Raw genomic sequence first — 16,957 nt, 5'->3', positions numbered from 1 at the left:
AAAACCTCTTTCATTGTAAATCTTTACAAGGCAGGTAACACATTGCTTTATATCACATACTTATAATTTATCACATTTCCATATAAACACGTAAATTCCCTTTACCAAATTCCACATTGTTTCTCTTTAATCATTATTCAATCATATTTCCTTTCTTATTTATCTACTATTCAATCATCACATTTATATTTTCCTCTGGCTTGTTTATAATTATTCTCATCTAGTCTTCCTCCGAGATTTTATTATTTAATTCTTAATTGAACACACACACATAAGACATAAACATAAAAACATAAAACTTTCTTTTAGAAAGTAACTTGGCCCCAGATTACCTCTTTTTGTATGGACTTCAATTGAATTCATGCTCTTCTTATATACCATTACCTATCTTGTTTACCATTCTATATCTATTATATAACTCCTCTCCACTTTTGCCTCATCTTAATTCTGTTTTATATATTTAATCTTGCTTTAAAGAAAAATATTTTTATATCTTTTGTCCATTTCTCCATTTACATCTGTCTCATTTTCAATATAAAAAAGAATAGTTACCCCTGGAATCACTAATCAGAGTATGATGCCTTTCTATCATTCCCCTAAATTAAAATTTAAAATAACACCTAAATCCCAATCAGATTCTGCTTAGTACATTCTATTTCAGAAACCAATACTACAATAATAAATCCATAACAGTCAACACATTAATCCATTAAACTCTATATTTAAACTAATATTTTAAACATTCCGTTTAGTATTTTATTAAAACTTAATATCATTCATTATTAAACATTTTAAAGTTATACCTTAATATTTTAGTCTTTTATTAGATCTTAAAAAGTTCTGATTATCTACTTATAATACAAATACCACTATTACAATACTCATGTGTACTTTGCAGAATCCCCCCTTTTTAAAAAAAAAAAACCCATACATTACCCATTATCCCTAAAAAAAAATTTTCTTTTCTCCATCTTGTTTTATACCTTTGTAACTTTTTCCCCCCTTTTCCCTTTCCTTCTTAGCCCGCCTAGACTTTTTACCCCCTCCTCTCCAAACCTCTGCCTTCTTGGTTTCCCCTTTCTGTTGCATTCCTCTTTCCTTTTGCTTTCTAGCATTCTGTTGTTTTTGCATCTTCTTTTTCTCTTTCATAAATATTTTTTTTATTTCTTAAGTCCTTCCTTTTCGCTCCTCTCTTTCTCCTTTCTTTCTTAGTCACACCATTTAGTTCATTAAAAATGGCTTCTTCTTCCTCGGCTTCTTCCAGCTGTTGTTTAATTTGCTGACACATGACAAGCGCCATATCTAGGAAACAAAGGGCTTCTCCCATAACATCTTTGCCTTCTTTCCTTATTTTTAAATATTGTTTTTTTAGTTCATCAAGAGATAGAGCCATTTTGAACTGTTTCTTCTTCTTTTCTGTATCCTCTTATTATTATTAAGCCAATCAGTTATTTCCAAACTTAAAACAGTTCCCAAAAGTCCCAAAATCCCGCAATCATCAAACAGTCCAGGCAGAGTACAAACTTCTTCTTTTTACAATTTCTCTTCTAGGGGTGAAGTCAAATTAGGGAAAGAAAAACATCCAGTCTGTGCTTTAAATCTTTTTTAAAATTAATTTCTATTCTCTTTATCTTCAAGGCATCTCCTCCAGCAAAGTCTTAGAGTAAAATTTTTTTTTCCCAAACCTCTCCCTTCCCACTTATAACAAAGGAGTTTAGGTTTTACCTTCTATTAAAAGGCTGGTTTCCCTTGTCCATTTGTTAATTCCATAAGGGAGGGAGAGTAACTCCCTTTTCATCACTTTTCTTCGCGCTGAAAACATCAATCGGGAACATTGTAGCATCCAGAAAAAAGCCAATATTTTCCCAGGTGTTAAATATGTCCTTAAGGTCCCAGTTCGACCAAGAAAAACTTTTAAAACGAAAGTTTTTTCTTGGTCGAACTGGGACCTTAAGGACATATTTACTCCTTCTTCTTCCTCCTGCACATTCTTTATCCAGTTGCCGGCTTCTTTTATGGCGGCCATAAAGACTGCCGCTCCACCATCTTGAGAGAAGGGGTTATTGCAGGCTGGGGGGGGTTGCGATACCCCTCAACCCCTGTCCGGATCCCCTTTCTTCAGCTGCCCCAACAGGGCAGCCTTAGCCTCCAAATCCGTCAGGATCGGAGGCACCAAGGCGGCTAGCACAGCAAGGATCGCGGAGAAAAGCGAATCCCTGCTGTCACCGAAGCCAACAAACCGGAAGTGCCGAATCTTATATAACTTTTTTTTGACATTTTTATACCCACTGAGTATTCCTTCAGGTTGCCAATTGTCTCTTTCTGCTGTATCATTTGGGCAACCATCCATAAGTCTTTCTCTTTTTGAAGAGATGTTTTTCTCTCTAAACCTTTATTTTTTTGAAGAGTTTTTCTTTTTTTCTCTGTTTTATTATAAACATTAAGGAGCTTTCTATTTGACTCCTATTTATCAATCCTTTCCCTTCATTATCTTTGTCCTCTGGCATCTCATTTTGATTTCTCTCTTCCACTGCTTCTTCTAATTTCTCATCTATTTTCTGAATATCATGTTCATCTTTCCCCCCCAATTGTTAAGATGCTTCTGCACTTATTTCTTTATCTTTAGACAATCCCCTTGTCTCCTTATTGTTCTTTATAGTTTCATGCATGCTTTTGAGCATCAAAATTATTTCTTCATATCCCTCTATTATCCCCTGATAATCCATTTTGTAACAATTTAGTAAAAATTATTCAATATACCTCTATGCTTCCAATGTCTCAATATTTAAAACCCCCAACTGAGCCAATTATTAATAAGATTTAATCAGTCCCATAGTTATACCTCCAAATCCCCTAAATTTATAATCTTTAAAGTTCTTTAATATTTACAGCCTTTTGGTTTTCCAGTTATTTGTCTTCTCAATTGTCCAAATTTTAAAATCTTATCCAACTTTTCTTCTTTTCTCTTCTATTACCTTTCATCTTTTGCCTTGTAGAGTGTTCTGTCAAGTAGCATTAATAATCCAAATCCAAATTAATCCACTAGGTTTTCTCCAATCTGATAACTAGTTTAATAGAGTTTAGTTATTTGCAATTTATTCATCTTAAAAATATTCAAAAAAGAAAAGAAACATACTAAGTATTTCAAAATATCCAAATCATCTTCTAAGATAGAATCAAGGTCAGGCAGGCCACCTTCTAGGTGTTGTTTACTTTCTTATGTGTATTAGACACTCCTCACTTTCATTGAAAGTTCTCATGTTGTAGTGCTCCTCTTCTTCCACTCTCCTTCTCCAAATTCCAACATTAACAGTATGTCAGTGTCAACAGCTGATTATCCGATAAATCCAAGAGGTTTAAAGATACAAATAAGAAAGACACTTTCTCTCAAAAATCACCTTTCAGATTATTTAAGCTTTTTTCCAGGCTTAAAGCTTCCTTTGGGCATTTCTTTCACCTCTTAATTTTCAGTCTTTAGTCTTCTCCATGTGTCTAATCGCTGCTTCCTTAAAGCTTGGAGATTATTTTTTGAAATTCTTGTACTTAAGTTAAGTCTTTAGAGTAAGAGTTCGAAGTTATCTCATCCAGTTTCAATGTTCTGTCCATGGACCACACCTGCACAGATCTTATGGTCCCAGTTGTCCTAGCTTGTGACTTGCCAAAAATGGCTGTCGTCCCTATGCCATTCAGGAGAGGTTGCTTCGGACCTAATGAGGAAATTGTGAGTTCCTTGTGGTCCACAAAGCACTTCTCTTTTCTTCACCACTCCTCCAAGGCGTCTTTGACCCCTTAGGGTCTCCCAACAGCAGTTGGATTTCGTGGAGCTCAACGGAGCCCTCTGTTTTCCAAACTGTTGTTGCTGCAACATCAACCAGACTTTTCCTGTTGCTTATATTTCTTCCTGAAGATCAGTAATAATGAATAAGCTCCTAGAAGGGAATCTTTTCTAGTATTTTTTTGTGTTCTTTTACAGAAGGCATTTATAAAGAAATTTATATAGAATATTCTAAAGTGCAATTCATGGAAGCAGACAGATTCAGTTTCAGACCTTGAACCATATCCAGCTCTGGGAAAAATATATTGGCCTCTATAGCCCATAAAAATTTGTCTCAGAATTATAATTTTGACACTTTTTCTTCTGTTACGTATTCTTCTTCTTTATATAGATCCTCATAAAATTTCTGAATTCCTTTTTATTTCTTCTTGATAACATATTTCTCCCTGTTCATTTTGTAGCTTAGTGATCCATCTTTTTTCCGCTTGTTTCTTCAATTTCCAAGCTAGCCATCTTCCTGGTTTATTGGCGTTCTTAAATACATTTTCTTTTATTCTTTTCAGTTTGTGGGCTGGGTCTTCTTTTTCCAGCAAGTTTTATTTCATACTATTTCAAAGTTAGCTAATCTTTGAAAAGTTTAAAATGATTCTGGAGGATTTCCTGTTTTGGTTCCCAGATCTTTTGCAGCATATAGCATTTTTTCACAAACACAGAGTTTATGGAGGATTAAAATTTCAAAGGGCATTGTCCCAAAACTTTACTGATAAAACTGCAGTTTGAATAGACAATATTTTAAATAACATACACCTAAAATGTATGAATTGCTTATACATCGTATTACCTGAACTATTTATATAAGTAACCTCTAGATATGTAATGCGATGGTCTACTTGAAGCTCTTTGGGTTTCTACATCAGTTTGGTGCCTATATTTGCATTGCCTAGCATTTTAAACTGAACAAAATCCTGATCAATCCAGAATTAAATAAATTGATGCAACTTTTTTTTTAAAGGCCAAAATAGGTTTCCCGGATGCCGTTGTAAAGCACAATGCAATACAAAGCAATGTCCTTGCTACTTAGCTGTACGTGAGTGTGATCCAGATCTCTGTTTGACATGTGGAGCAGCTGATCATTGGGATAGCAAAAACGTGTCTTGCAAGAACTGCAGCATTCAACGAGGGTCCAAAAAGGTGGTTCATCTTTTTATGAACAGATGACACATTTTATCTTTGTTCATGATAGACATCTCTTCAAAATGTATAGAGCATGGATGCCTTGAGCATTCTTCTTCAAGAAAGTGGAAGATGGTTTTTACATAACCTGTTCCCTGATTTATTTTACTTAGTTTGTTGGAAAATACTCTAAGTGTGTTTTTTGTTGGGATGGTAATCAAATTAGGATTGTAAACCATTCTAGTTTTATTACTTCATGCTTGCAACCAAAGGATGTGTGAAACTGTATATTCAGAAATTGTATATTCTCAATGCACAGTTTACACATGCTATTGGAAGTTCAGTTATCAAATGCTTGTATATTATAGCTTGTGTGATCAGCCATCTTGAACACTGTTCTAACATAGAAACTACCAGCTATACACTAGGATTGGCACATAAACATATTACACTTATGGTAGACTGCCATAGAAATTGTTCTTTAGTGAACATACAGTGTTATACTCACAGACAAAAAATATGTACATCTGAAGTTGTTACTTTCATTTTAACAGAAATTAAGCAACACAAAATAAATTCAGTGTTGGAAAGCAGACGGTTCTGTAATAGCACATTCTTCTAAAGGTTTCACCATGTTAAGTTTATGTAAAAATAGGAAATTATGCTAATACACAATATATTCATTTTTGTTTTATTTCTAATAGTACAGTGGAATTTTAAGGGAATACCATAGACTAGTTTTTATATCTTAACTAAAGCTTGCTTTTAATGGCACAGTTCTATGCAAATTAGTGCTATATTGTTCTTATTCAGACTCTATTCATGTTAATGCTCTTGTACAGAATTCCCCTGTCGATAATATAGTATCAGTGACACAAAACAAATAGGCTTTGAGTAAAATGCTGTTAATGTATGAGGTGTAATTTTAACTGACACATAACTGCCTCATTTGATGCCTTTGCAGTTTTGAAATACCTGCACTCATACTGATTCAAAGTTTCAAAAGACTCAAGAAAAATTGGGGTGGGATGGAGGTTACTCTGATGTGGATTCAATGGAAGATCATTTTGTGTTTCAAAACTATTTTCTGTGAATATCTATGAGTCTGCATGTCGAATTTCACTATTTATATGAACAAGCACGAAAAACAAAATCGTTGTTAATCAACTAATTTGCTTGTTTTTTGTCCCTTTTAATATTACATACTATGTATTTTGTTAGAACTAAGTATCTTTTTAGTTTTATTGGCTTGTTTAAGGCACTTGCTTTTTCATTCTGCTAGCATCTGCTGCTAGCACCTTCTGATGTGGCAGGCTGGGGGATTTTCATTAAGGATCCAGTGCAGAAAAATGAATTCATCTCGGAATATTGTGGTGAGGTAAGAACAACTGTTTTGCATAGTTAATATATTACCCCTAAATTATAGTGAATTCTTCCAAACAGCTGTGTCTTTCTCCACTGAGCCGAAGGGATAATCTAGGATGGGTAGTATCTAGTCTCATAACTCTGCAGACTGAGTTGAAAACTGAGGGGACACACACACCTCAATAACGGTCTCCAGTTCTTCATTGGATCTTTTTGTGTTCAGACCACCCTTTAAGGGCTCTGAATAGTTAAGATTGTAGAAGAAACTTGGATAGAGCTTTTTTTTTTCTTAAAGAAGCTTAGAACAGGTTTGACAGCTAGCTGGCTTGCCGATTTAACACTTTTAGTTTTTTGCACCTTTTTTCTGTTTGCATTTTTTGTTTATTATTTTTTTTAACTTTATTTGCTGGTGGACTGGTTTTTGCATTGGTTGTTGGAATTTTGGTTTCAACAAAATTCCAACCCGGGCTGTGGGGGTGGGAGTCGGTTAAAGTTTGGGAATATTTCAAATCTGTTTTTTTCCTCTGAGACACAGAAACAATAGCCCCACAAGGATAACACAGAGAAGGAAGAATAGGCACATTGTAAGGACTTGCCTCTCCTCTCCCTTCAAGAAAGCAGAACTCTTGAAATAGACAATATTTCAAAAGGAAACTTTTACTGAGGGGAAGTGATAGCAAGGCAAGCAAGGCAGGATGACCCCAAGCAATCCTCTCCCCCTCCCTTTCTCAAGCAGTCCATCAAAGTGACAGGAAAGCCAGAAACAGTAAAATAATATCCAGGCCCCCTCCCCAGCAGAATGGGGATGAAGTGGGGCCTGCCATGCTTTCCCCCTCCCCTAGGAAAAGGAGAGGTGCATCTATCTGGAAAGAGATACGAATGGAGGTAAATAGTGCAGTTTATCCGGGTACATGTCATGAAAGCATTTCAACAGTTTAGGGGCTCGCATATCCTTTTTGTGGACCCATTCATTTTCAGAGGGTGGGAGGTGTTTCCAGGCAACCAGGTTACTGGGTTGCCCCATGATGTTTCCTAGAATCAAGTATTTCTTTAATTTCAGAGTGCTGCTCACCCACTACCATAATGGGGTGTGGTAATGTGGCTGTCTTAATTGTAAGATACACCCTGTCCCCTATTTTATATGGTTTTGTTCATGCCTTTTAAAAAAAAATCTGCTTGTGCTTTGTATGCTGCCCCTCTAACACTTTTCTCACAACTGGCCAGGTGTTCTGTAACTGTTGTATTCACTCTTTAACAGAGTGTATTGTGGGCTCCTCAGCTGATAACTCTGGCATAGGTTGAAGTCTTGGCCAGTGACTACTCTAAAGGGAGTAAACCCTGTCCTAGAATGGACTGCATTGTGTAGGCCGCCTTTGCAAAGGACAGTAGATTGGTCCAATCATCCTGTTGATAATTAATAAAGCATCTAAGGTAGTGCTCTAGAATCAATTCTTTGAGAGGGACCCATGTAGGTTATATATGCGATGTAAAAATATCTTATCAGGGGCCTTTGCTATAGGAATGTTTTGGCCTGGGATGAAATGGACCTGTTTTCCATTTTGAAAACAAGTCCATAACCGGATGACAGTATTCCCTTTACTCTCAAGTAATTCAATGGTGAAATCCATGAAGATCTTTCTCCAGGGTGTTGAAGGTTTGACAACTGTCTGCAAAAGGCTGGGCATTTTTCCCTGTTGCCTCTTTGCCGCCACGCAAACAGGACATCTTGCCACATAGCTCTCAATACCTTTCTTGAGGGAGGGCCGTCAAAACTGTCTCTATTAGGTGTAATGTTTTCATGAATCTTGAAGTGGCCAACCATTTTTGAGTCATGGCACATTTGCATCACGCCGTGTCTTCGGCTTTTCGGGACCTATAGTTTCCCTCCCATCCATGGTAAACCGTCTTTCATTAGACAAGAGTTTTTATGGTTCTGGAACCACTCATCAGTTGTGAGGATCTGTTTAGGCTTGGGTTGTCAGTTTGGAGGTCTCCCTTCATTTGTACTCTAGTCATCACTTTAGCAGCTAGCTGTGATGCTGGGAGCAATGATCTAATTATTTCTGGCTTATTATTATTGTACTGCTGCAATCTGGACAGAGCATCAGCCAGGAAGTTTTTCCCCCCCCGGGAGGTATCGGAGGGTGAAATTGAAAAGTTGGAAGTACTGGGCCCAATGTACTTGTTTAGTGGATAATTTATGCAGAGTTTTAAGGGCTTTCAGGTTTTTGTGAAAGAATTCCCCCCACTTCCAAGAAATGGCACCAGGTCAGAAGGAACCAATGGACAGGGTAGGCTTCCTTTTCCCAAATTGCCCATCATTGCTCCATGTCAGTCAGCTTTTTTGAGGTGTAAACACATGGCTGCAACTGCCCCTGCTCTTTTGCTGGAGGAGGACAGCTTTGATTGCTAAATCACTGGCATCAGCTTGGATCACAAATGGGATTTTTGGGTCCAGGTGCTTTAAAACCAGCTCAGCAGAGAAAAGCCTTTTTAGCTTTCAAACACTGCTTGGCATTCCATCGTCCATTTTAAGGGCTGCCCTGGCTTGGGTTTCTACTCCCTTTGTCTTCAGTAAATTGGTAATAGGGAGAGCAATCTGGGCAAATGCTGAGATAAATTGCTGGTAGAAATTGGCGGAACCTGGAAAACTCTGTAGCTGCCTCCTTGTGCGCGGCAGAGCCCAGTCAAGTACTGCTCTCACCTTTTTTGGGTCTATCTCCACTCCTTACTGGGAGATGCGGTAGGCCAGGTAGTCTATTTTATCTTGATGAAATTCACATTTAATAGCTTAGCCTAAAGCAGGGGTGTCAAATACAATTTCATTGAGTGCTGCATCAGGGTTGTGTTTGACCTTGGGGTGGGGGTGGGGATGGGTCGGCCAGGGTGGGCATAGCCAGCTTGACATCACTCATGTCGGGGCACCTGTGTTGGCTCAAGTGCTCTGCCAGTGAAGGTGGAGCTCAGGAGACAGGCGTGCGGCCCTCACAAGCTCCATTTTCAGTTGGGATGGCCTACTGCAACCCTCTGCCAGCAGAAACAGAGCTCAGATGGGCTGCTTGTAACCCTTGTGAGCTCCGTTGTTGGCTGGGATGGTTCCTACAACACTGCCAATGAAAACAGAGCTCATGAGAGAGATGTGTGGCTCTCACTAGCTCCGTTTTCAGCTGCAATGGCTTCCTGCAATCCTCTGCCAGTGAAAACGGTACTCCATTTTTGCTGGCAGAGGCACCACGGTCCTTTGCTGTTTCCAGGGCAGCCCCATGGGCCATATCTAAACACCTCAGGGGCCTTGAGTTTGATACTCCTGGCCTAGAGCTTTTCTGTACGGAACTTCTTTAGGACCAATTTTATGTGCTCCACTTTGGCTTCCGGTGAGATTAATATGTCATCAAGGTAAACTAAAAATGCCTTATAGAGGTGCCAATGCAGCACCTCATTGATTAGTTGCATGAACACAGCAGGGCCCCCTTCTAACCAAAAGGGCAGTACATTAAATTGGAAACATCCCAGTGGGCAATTGAATGCAGTTTTCCATTCATCCCCTTCCATAATTCTAATTCAGTAATAGTCTTCACATAAATTTCATTTAGAAAAAAATCTTTCCTTTCAAAAGATGGGCTAATATGTCCTTCATGAGGGGAAGGGGGTATCCACGCACACTGCGTTCAGATTCCTATAATTGCATAAGTGCAAAGACCAATCTTCTCTCAGAAAAACACAGAGGCTGCCACTTTGGGTCTGGCTGAGTGAAAAAAACACTGAGACTACATTTTTATCTATAAGATGTGTAACTCATCTCGCTCCCTAGAGGTCATGGAATATATCTTAGGTTTAGCTCTCTGGAGAATCTCAATGGCATAATGTGTGGGCCTGTGAAGGGGCAGTTCATGTGAGCTTTCTTGAACTGAACCCTTCAGCGGATGGAACTCCATCACCTCCCCACCTCTCATTGCGGTGTCCTTTGAGTGTGGGGTGGCCGCTGATTTCCCACTGGACAGGCAATCTTGCTTCCGGACTGAGGTCTCCAAGCGGCATTCGGCGATGCGATGCCCATCTTTCCCACACTTGAAGCAGACGGTTGACCTCAGAGGCCCGGTTTGCACCTTAAAGAGCTCTCGTTTCCCCTGGGGGAGAGTAATCTCTTCCAGGCTCTCCCAGCTCAGTACTGATTTCTGGCTAGATCAATCTCTGTCAGGATGTACAATTCATGGAGGCAATTAGGGGCTCCACGGGCTAGGCGGACATAGTAGAGGTAATCGTTCAGCCCGTCTTTGAACCAACTTATTAGGATGTCTTCCAGCCAGTCCACGTGTCAAGTGAGGTCTTGGAATTCCTCAGTGTATTAAGCCACTGGCCGGTGGCCCTGCTTCACTGTTCTAATGTGGTCATGGGCTTTGCAATCCAATAGTGGCTCCTCAAACCTGCAGTGGAACACCATGAAGCAATTGAAGCTCTGGACTCTGGGGCATTGGCATTGTGGATGGTCACCATCCATCTAGCCACTGCCCCCTCCAGGGCCAGGATGTCAACCCTGACTTGGGCACACAGGGTTTGGAAGTCTCTCCTGTATTCTTGCATGTATGTGAGAAAATGTGCCAGGAAGAATTCCAACTGCTGCAGATTGCCATCATACTTGACTAGTATGATTCCAATTACAGGACTCTCGCTGGTCCTGGAAGACATTTGCAGGGACAGGTGCCAGGCACAGTGGGTTGGCTGGTGAGGCAGCCACCCCATCTGCGCATTTCGTTGGAATGGCAATGGCTGGGATCAGGGTGTTTGCTCTTGCACCATTGGCTGCTGTCGCTGCTTTGTGTCCTCCGCCCTAGTGATCTAGCTCACCCTGGGCTCTCAGGTTTTCAAATGAATTCATCATGAAATGCATAACGTGTTTCTTGAGGCAGTCATCTTGGACCAGTTCTTTGGCCAGGTCCTCATGGTCCAAAAAGGCTTCCAGCTCACACTTTTAGCCTTGTTGCTGGTTGTAATGGGTGAGGGTAACCCCTTTAGTTCTCCCCTCCCAACTATCCCACTCCAATAGAACATCTCAGCTTCGTGGCGTTTTTCATGGTGGCTGGCACTTCCACTGGGCATCTGAAGGCTGCGTCCAGTTGGATGGTGGTGGAGGTCTCACCCCAGCACTCTCCCACTCCCTGCTTGCTCCCTTGATTGGACATGGTTTGCAAGTCTTCTCAGTAGAGTGATGTTTCTCTGGGTTGACCACTTTGCAGATCCTGCATAATGTAAGGACTTGCCTCTCTTCTCTGTTCAAGAAAGCAGAACTCTTGAAACAGGCATTATTTCAAAAGGAAATTTTTATTGAGGGGAAGTGATAGCAAGAAAACCAAGGCAGGATCTGAAGTTCCCGCTCAAAACCCATTAGATTAAACGTTGCAGAAAACCCTCTTATATGGTCAGTCCAAGCCAAGCCAATCTACAGGTGTGAAGTTATTTTGAGAACTTGAGCTGAGGAAGGTGATAAGACGTTGCTCTCAGGAGCCACTTTGGCCGTTCATTTGGAGCTGAGATGGCCCCAAGTAATTCCCTCCCCCTCCCTTTCCCAAGCAAGTATATCAAAGTGAGAAGAATGGGGAAAAAAACAGGAAAAGGAAAAGGGGTTGTAAAAGAATATGCCGGGCCCCGTCCTCAGCAGAATGGCAGTGTCCATATAGGGATGTATGGAGCCTGACACACATATCTCTTCTTCCTCATGCTCAGTATTCAAGTGATTATAAAAGTAGTTTTATTGACAGAGTAAAAACTCCTTTGTATAAAAATCACTGGAAATCTCTTTCTTTGTATAACCTTATGTTCAGATTTTACTGAAGTGGAACTCGTTCCTTTTGATTCTGATAGGATTCCTCCCCAGCACTCAATGAATCATCCTCAATTGATTAGAGTAGATTCTTTTTATTGTCTGAAAATCTATTGGACCAGGAGTCTAATTTCTTCCAGCAGTTTTTCCAATGTAATACTCCTCAAAAGTATAGAAAAACTGCTTTATTCAGTTGCTAGGCAGGAAAATAGTATGACAGTGATGAACTTCATAATCTACAGATAACTTGGACCCCATTATTGTAAAGAGGCCAATAAGCTGCAGTGTAAGTTCCAATCCTTAATTTTAATTTTAATTAAAATGGGAATGTAGCATATTGCACTGTGAAGTGCACTATCATCTTTATTTGAAAGAAAGCATTTAGTACTTATTGACATTTTAAAATGGTGAGATAATTGCAGGCCATCATTTTAAGATCCAGGAAAACAACAACAAATAAGATGAATTTGTTAGGGAAGCATATTAAAATGCAGGAGAGACTAGATGCAGGAACAGCTTCACCAGTTTATTTTTTACTGAATGTGTATTTTGTAGCTTGTCATATTTAAATAAGCCTTTTGAAGAGTGTAAGCCCAACTTGTTTTCGAAATTTAAAGAAACTTCTTAAGGCCATACAACACAAATAATGTTGTTTGTACATTTGATATACAACTGAGAATAAATTTTATATTGTACATAAAAGGCTCATGCATTCTGTCTAGGACTAGGCATTGGAAAAAGTAGGGACTGAAAGATGGAATCAAAACACCAGCAGCAGTTTTCAAACTGTGCTACCATCTTTCCATGGTCACAAGCAATTTTTAGAGATTGTAGGGGTGTCTTTTCCATTAAAGTTGATCAGATAAATCAGGATCACTATCAAGAGTTTTTGCTTGGGCAAGTTAAGAACAAAACTCAGAGTAGGTTTTGAGATAATACTAAACTTATAACTCTATCGCTTTGTCAAAACATTATTTTAAGCATTGAGATGGGGAGATAAATAACAAAAGTTGGAGGGGATCTTGGAGGTCTCTAGTCCATGGGTTGCCAACCTTTTGGACCTCAGAGACCACCAAACTCGTAATTTTAAATCCCGGGGACCTCTAGTATGAATTTTGACTGACGGTGGCTTGCTGACATTGATGGAGAAAGAGAGCGAGAGATCTGATCTAACCTCTCTTCCCCCCTCAAACACACAGAGGTAGGGGCCCACAACTGGTTGTCTTAACAACCAGTTATGTGGGCATGGTCTAATTTGTGGGTGTGGCTTGGTGGTCATGTGACTGGTTGGGCATGGCTTGTATGTAAATATTATAAATATTTATATAAATATTGATTTTTTTATTAAAAAGAGCGACTTTTACCCAAAATCAGGCAAAGCAGACAGGCAGATTGAATTACTCACAGAATCATTCAGAGATCTATCTATCTGCCATCGGCTACCTGAGTCTGTCACATAAAATTTGCTTGCAAGCAAACTCGCAAAATTAACTCACAACACACCATGTATGTAAATATTGAATTTTTTATAAAAAATTATCAACTTCTACCCAAAATCAGGCAAAGCAGGCAGGCAGATTGAGTTGCTCACTGATCTCTCTATCTGCCATCGGCTACCTGAGTCTGTCACATAAAATTTGCTTGCCGTGAGTCTGCATTGAACAATAGAAGCTTCAGTCCTAAGGAAGGTTCAGCTCTGCTTAAAAGCAGAGCCGAAGATATAAAGACTACCTAGAAAGCAAGAAATGCAACAATTTCCCGCTTTCTAGCTAATCTACATCTCCTGGCACAGCAGAACCGCTGATGGTTGGAAAAAGGAAAAATAGCAACTTAGCAGGCAAGTTTGCCAGGTGAGTGAGTGGGCGGGGAGGGTTGCTGCGGGCCATGTGGGCGGCGCAGCCTTGTGTTCCTGCACAGCCTGGATTAATTGCTTTGGGGGGTGCTTTGGGGGTAACATTTCTCTGCAGACCACCAAAATTTTCTCATGGACCACCAGTGGGCCGCGGCCCACCAGTTGGCGACCACTGTTTTAGTCCAGGAGTTTCCAACCTTTTGGACCTCGAGGACCACCAAACTCATAATTTTAAATGCCGAGGACCAGAGACCCTGGGAAAATCCCCAAAAAAGTCTGCAGGAAAATTCACCACCCCATTTTCCTACTGATCAATTATTCTTTATTTGGGATTGCAGAATACTGTCTCCAGCTCTGTTCTCAGAGAGAGTGGGAGGGGATAGAGAGAGAGAAATGAGAGGAAATGAGTCTTTGTGAGAGACTTGGTGCACCAGCACAGCCTCTTTGAACAGGATGCCTTGCAGAGTCCCAAAGACTCATTTCTGGCAGCGTTTGGGGGAGAGAAAGAAAGACTTTTGCTGCTTTCCTTGTGTGCAGCCAAAAGCAGAAGAAGAAAGAAGCAGAAAGCAGCAGCCTGGTGGCCAGGCGAGGCACATGGTGCGAGTGGGAGAAGTTCCCCCTCCATCCTTTCCCCCTCCCCTCACCACCTCATGTCGCTTCTCAATGCAAGCGATGCATGCCTTGTGTTCCTGCAGGCCATGTGGGTAGCGCAGCCTTGTGTTCCCGCACAGCCTGGATTAGTTAGTTTACTTTATTGTCATTGCACCTCATACAATGAAATCAAACACCATCTTCAGTGCACATTATGACCATGAAAATAAACACAAACACGTATCCTTTACATTAATTCCACATTAATTGCTTGGGGGTGACATTTCTCTGCGGACCACCAAAATTTTCTCATGGACCACCAGTGATCCTGGCCCACTGGTTGGCGACCATTGTTCTAGTCCATCTTGCTTAATCAAGAGACGTATACCATTCCAAACAAATGACTGTCCAGTCTCTTCTTATAAAAATGTGATAATGAAGCACTCACATCTGGAGGCAAGCTGTTCCACTTGATAGGAAATTTTTCCTTAATTCTTGGTTAGATCTCTGTTTGAAGTTTCCATCCATTACTTCTTATTCAGCCCTTAGGTGCACTGGAGCAGTTGTTCCCAAAGTGGGCGGTACTGTCCCCTACTGCCTTAGGGGCACTAAGAAGCAAGGAGGGCACTAAGAGGCAGCAGGGGAGCGTTCTAGGCGCCGGCCCGCAGTCTCACCCTATTGACTGTTGCACCGCTCGAGCCGCCGCCTCAAATACAGGAGCACATTAGGAAAGTAGAGCAAAGCCGCCATGAGATGCCGGCTTTGGAGTGGTGCAATGATCAATGGGGTGAGTCTGCGAGGGTGACACCTCGAACGCCCCCTGCCGCTTCTTAGTGCCTCTCTGCTGGCTCCCTTGGGGTGCTAAGAAGCAGCAGGGAGGCATTTGAGGCACCGGCACCGCAGATTCACCCAATTGACTGTTGCACCAGAGCGGCGCAAGCGGCTCAATGGGGTGACTATGAAGCTGGCATGTTGAACGCAGTGGCGGCAGCACGTTGGGAAAGTAGCTCTACTTTCCCAACGTTCTGCCGCTGTCACATTTTGTCTGTCAGTCTGTCCATCTATCCATCCAAAAGGTCTGCTTGCCTGCCTTCCTGCCTATCTACCTACCTGCCTGCCTGTCTTCCTGTCTTCCTGTCTATCTACCTACCTATCTACTAACATAGATCTACCTACCTACCTATCTATCTCCAAAAGGTCTGCCTGTCTGTCTTCCTGCCTGCCTACCTACCTATCCATTCATTCATGCAAAAGGCCTGCCTTCCTGCCTGCCTGCCTACCTACCTACCTACCTATATACCTATATAACTAGATCTACCTACCTACCTATCCATACATCTGTCCAAAAGGTCTGTCTGTCTTCCTGCCTGCCTGCCAGCCTACCTACCTATCCATACATTCATCCAAAAGGTCTGCCTGCTTGCCTGCCTGCCTGCCCATCCATCTATCTATGCAGGTTTGGTGTGTTCGGGTCTTTTCCCGTGTAAGATTGAGAGTATCTTGGTGACGTTTTGACGAGGTCCTACTCGCCATCTTCAGACTGGTGCTTTCGGCTTCGTGCTTGTGTGAGCAAAGTGTGATCGGAGCTGCCATGTCTCTATAAATACTGGTGGGAAGGTGTGGTGTGCTGGCTCTGTTGTAAGCGGGCTGGTTGGCTGTGTTGTTATTTCTTGATTGGTTGATGGAGTTGATGTTTGCAGATTGGTTGGCTTTTTCGTAAGAACCTATGTGGCTGAGGTACTGGCTGTGTGCCTATCAACCTCTTGTGTTGTAACGACCTGGGTAATGGGCTGTGTGATGACCTTCTGAGTTCAATTGTTGTGGCATCCTAGGTCTTGTGCTGTAATCTCCTGGGTCGTTGGCTATGTTGCAACATCCTGAGGTTTTGTGGTATAACCTCCTGAGTTCTGTGATGTGATATCCTGAGCGGATGGCTGTGATGTAACATTCCGGGTTTTGGTTTGGCTCCAAGTTTGAGGTCTGGCTATGTGTTTATGGCATGTGTCAATTTGCTTAGTTTGGGGGTGGGGGGTTTGCAGCTGGTGATGCAGCCATGGTCTGGTTTCTGGACAGTAGTTGCCTTTTATCTATGGGATGGGTTTGGGTTTGAGTCTGGTGAGGGAGATTGGTTATGGCATCATGTGTTGTTTTGGGTCCGGTGTTGGTTTTCGTGGCTGGGACTCGTTTGTTGATAAGGGCTAGCTTCCAGATGTCTGGTAGGTGGGAGGTATCATCCCTTTTATTCATGTTATGAGGGTGTTTCTCTATTTCGATGGCTTCCCTGATTATTCTCTTGTTGAAGTGTTCAGTATTGGAGATTATTTGGTTCCCTCAAAATTAATTTCATGTCCTGTGGCTTTAAGGTGCTGGAAAAGGGAGGAAG

General features: G+C 41.2%; 1 protein-coding gene across 7 annotated transcripts in view; it reads left to right on the top strand.

Moving 5' to 3' along the window:
- EZH2 (enhancer of zeste 2 polycomb repressive complex 2 subunit) overlaps window positions 1-16,957 on the top strand; it is a 97,373-nt gene that overhangs the window by 71,658 nt on the left and 8,758 nt on the right. For all 7 annotated transcript variants that reach the window (XM_087916868.1, XM_026702307.2, XM_026702305.2 and 4 more), the window contains 2 exons: window positions 4,788-4,966; window positions 6,231-6,326. In XM_087916868.1, the coding sequence (XP_087772994.1) occupies window positions 4,788-4,966; window positions 6,231-6,326 (275 nt within the window). The remainder of the gene's footprint in view (window positions 1-4,787; window positions 4,967-6,230; window positions 6,327-16,957) is intronic.

The sequence above is a fragment of the Pseudonaja textilis genome, chromosome Z, assembly GCF_049901715.1.
Source record: "Pseudonaja textilis isolate UNSWEBS1 chromosome Z, rPseTex1.2, whole genome shotgun sequence".
NCBI lineage: Eukaryota > Metazoa > Chordata > Lepidosauria > Squamata > Elapidae > Pseudonaja > Pseudonaja textilis.
This window is presented reverse-complemented; position numbering and strand designations above follow the sequence as displayed.